Genomic DNA, 3,067 nt, shown 5'->3' with positions numbered 1-3,067 from the left:
ATAAAAAAATATTTAACTTTAAAAATTAAACTTATATCTTTTACGTATAAATACCAACCATGGTGTGTTATATTATAAACATAAATATATTAACTATTAGTCTAACCAACCATGGTGTGTTGAATATGTTATATTATAAACATAAATATAACTTAGAAAGATACTCAAGCAAATTTTGAATATGTTGATTGAGAGCTTTGATTTTATAAAAATAAAGAAAATAAATTCTATATAATCAAATAGTAAAATATAAAATTTGGTATTTTACTATAAACATTACAAAAATAGTATTACAAGACCAAAAATCCAATACTAAATATGATCAGGTTTCCTTGTTTGTTTCGATATGTCAAGTATCATATTTACTTCATACTTCCGACTCTTTAATGGACCTTGATCTTTATTAAACACAATCTTAATGGTCATATATGTTAAAAACATAGTTATGGTGATGTTCGAACTTCGAATCATTTATTCTTAATTAATTATCAAAAATTAAATATAGTTATATGACAAATTCTATAGCGAAAAATACAAGAATATAAAACTAAGAAATATGATTTAAAACCATTTAACCTCATCACATCAGAATTCCAACCCAAGTAGTATAATTACATATATGGAGTAAGTATGTAACACCAAATTTACCAAAAAAAAAAACAAAAAAAAAAATCAAAACAAAAGGTATCATATTGAAAAATAAATAAATAAAATTCAAAAATTTTAAAGGAAAAGGAAAAACAAGTTTCTAGAACAACCCGAATACAGTCAATCCGAACGCCAAACTTCCGATCACCATCTGCAAACTCTTCAACTTCTCTGCTCCACTCTGAACAATTTACATTTCCACCATCATCAAATTCAGAATTTTTTATAGTTAAATCAAATAAAGTTATCGAATTCATGAACAATTGGTAAGATCTTGATCCTATATTCATATATGAAATTATTGATATAGAATTGATGTAAAAAAAGTCTACGAATTTACCTCGTCGGCGACGTCGGCTGACGACGGACTGGGAGAAGGAGAATCGATGCTCGATCCAGGACCTTCGGTGGGCGAAGGTGATACAGCCATTACCGGTGCTGGTGCCGGAGCACTGTGCTTCTTTGTCTTAGTCTTTTTCTTGCTAGGCGCCGGAGCAGGAACTGCGGCAGTCGGAGCAGACACTGGAGCTGGAGGAGACGAGATCGGAGAACTGACAGGTACTGGAACTGGCGGAGATTGAACCACTGTGGGTGGGGAGCTCACCGGCTCTGCAGCAGGGGGAGAAGATAACGCAGGGGAAGGAACGGCAGCGGTCGGCGGAGCTGTCGTAGGGCTCGTCGCCGGAGCTGTGGTGGGTGCTGATGTCGGTGTTTTGGTAACAGTAGCATTAGAAGGTGAAGCGGCAGGAGTCGTGACAGTCGGAAGTGGAGATGTAGTTGGAGAATTAGCCGGAGCTTGACCTCCTACGGAGGCGATAACGACGGCGATGAGCGCTAGAACGACGGCGATCTTCCGATCCATGGTGGTTTAGATTTTAGAGAGAGAGATTCGGAGTGATTTTAGAGAGAGAAAGAGGGAATTGGAAGAAAGGAATGGGAACCGTTAAGGATATTAAAGAGTTTAATATTCATAAAATAATTAATAATTTAATATTAATTTAAGTTAATATTCTATTTTTTCAAGATCTTATTAAACTTTATTATTCTGATTATTATAAATAAGAAAGCAATGTTAATCGTAGTTCATCATGTTTCTTTAACAAAATCAATAGAACATATATATATATATATATATATATATATATATATATATATATATATACATTTATTGAAATTTTATTTAGATATATATTTTTAAATCAACTTTAATATTTATGTTAATAGATTATAATTTCTTAAGAATAGACTAAATAATAAAATAATTTTTGGAGAATAAAATAGAGTATATGTGTAAAACTTATAACATATATATACCTTTAAAATACACATTGTAACTAGATATTTTTATATGATTCTAGACTTATAATATATACACTTAAAATATTTTCACATACAATTTTCCTCATTAGTAATTTATAATGTATACAACAAAATGGCCAATTACACGTTGTTTTATTCACTATTTATCTTAAGATATATTTTTAAAATCAATATTCAAAACACAAATTATAACTTTATATTTAAATTACATATTTGTTTGTGTAAAATAAATTTTGATTTTCATAGTTGTTCATTTGATAATATATTTGTAGCTTAAATTTTAAAAGCCTGTGCTTTACAATAGTTACTTTAATAATAAATTTATTTTAAATGTTAAAGAAAGAGTTGAAAAAACATACATTGTCTTGACTAAAGCAAAGAATCGAAGCGTCACATATAACAGCTGGCATGTTATGCTGACGATCACACGACCGACAGTAAATGTAACTACTTAGGGTGTGAATTAATCATTATGGTATAAGTTAGGGCTATTTATGTAAATTTATCAACACCTTAAGGTTTACAGAAGTTTCAAATAATAGCCTCAAGTTTAGAATTCCTATAATTTTAGCACTCCCTACTTCTTTCCCGTTTTCGTTAATCTATTTTCAAGAAATATTTATGTAATATTTAATCCTAGACGCATAAGAGTAATGACATTGTTAGGCTAGACTTTGTGACGTCTTTTATCATATATTCTATATTGTCTCTCATCATTTTATGTATTTAATGGTAATATATTCATCTCGTTTATGGTGAGATTGCTCAACTTTGTGGTGTTGTTTAGTTTGAATAACATGGTTGGATATTCAAGTTACATAACGTGAGAAAACAGGTTCAAAAGCTATGATGAAAAATATTTAATGTGGAAGAATCAAGAAAAGTTCAAAAGATTGTTTGGATCAAAAAAGAAAAAAATGATAATTAAAAAAGAAAATAAATAAAAAAATAAAGACTAAAATGCATGTCAAGATTCGATGAGTAAGGTGTTGTTTGTTTTTTCTAAAAATCCACTTCTGACTGCTTATTGCACTTATTGCTGCGTCGTGCAGCACACGCGCAACATTTGTTCATTCACAATTGTTTGTTTTTTAGAAGA

General features: G+C 30.2%; 1 protein-coding gene across 1 annotated transcript; it reads right to left on the bottom strand.

Annotated features, from left to right (window-relative positions):
• Window positions 1-542: 542 nt before the first annotated feature.
• Window positions 543-1,595, bottom strand: LOC111880278 (lysine-rich arabinogalactan protein 18). The gene is made up of 2 exons (XM_023876694.3): window positions 989-1,595; window positions 543-829 (listed from the first exon to the last, which is right to left on the bottom strand). Exons 1-2 carry the CDS (start codon window positions 1,508-1,510, stop codon window positions 749-751), a joined length of 603 nt encoding a protein of 200 aa, XP_023732462.1. The 5' UTR covers window positions 1,511-1,595; the 3' UTR covers window positions 543-748.
• Window positions 1,596-3,067: the final 1,472 nt, after the last annotated feature.

The sequence above is a fragment of the Lactuca sativa genome, chromosome 3, assembly GCF_002870075.4.
Source record: "Lactuca sativa cultivar Salinas chromosome 3, Lsat_Salinas_v11, whole genome shotgun sequence".
NCBI lineage: Eukaryota > Viridiplantae > Streptophyta > Magnoliopsida > Asterales > Asteraceae > Lactuca > Lactuca sativa.
The sequence above is the reverse complement of the archived record's forward strand: the minus strand, read 5'-3'. Positions and strand labels throughout refer to the sequence as shown.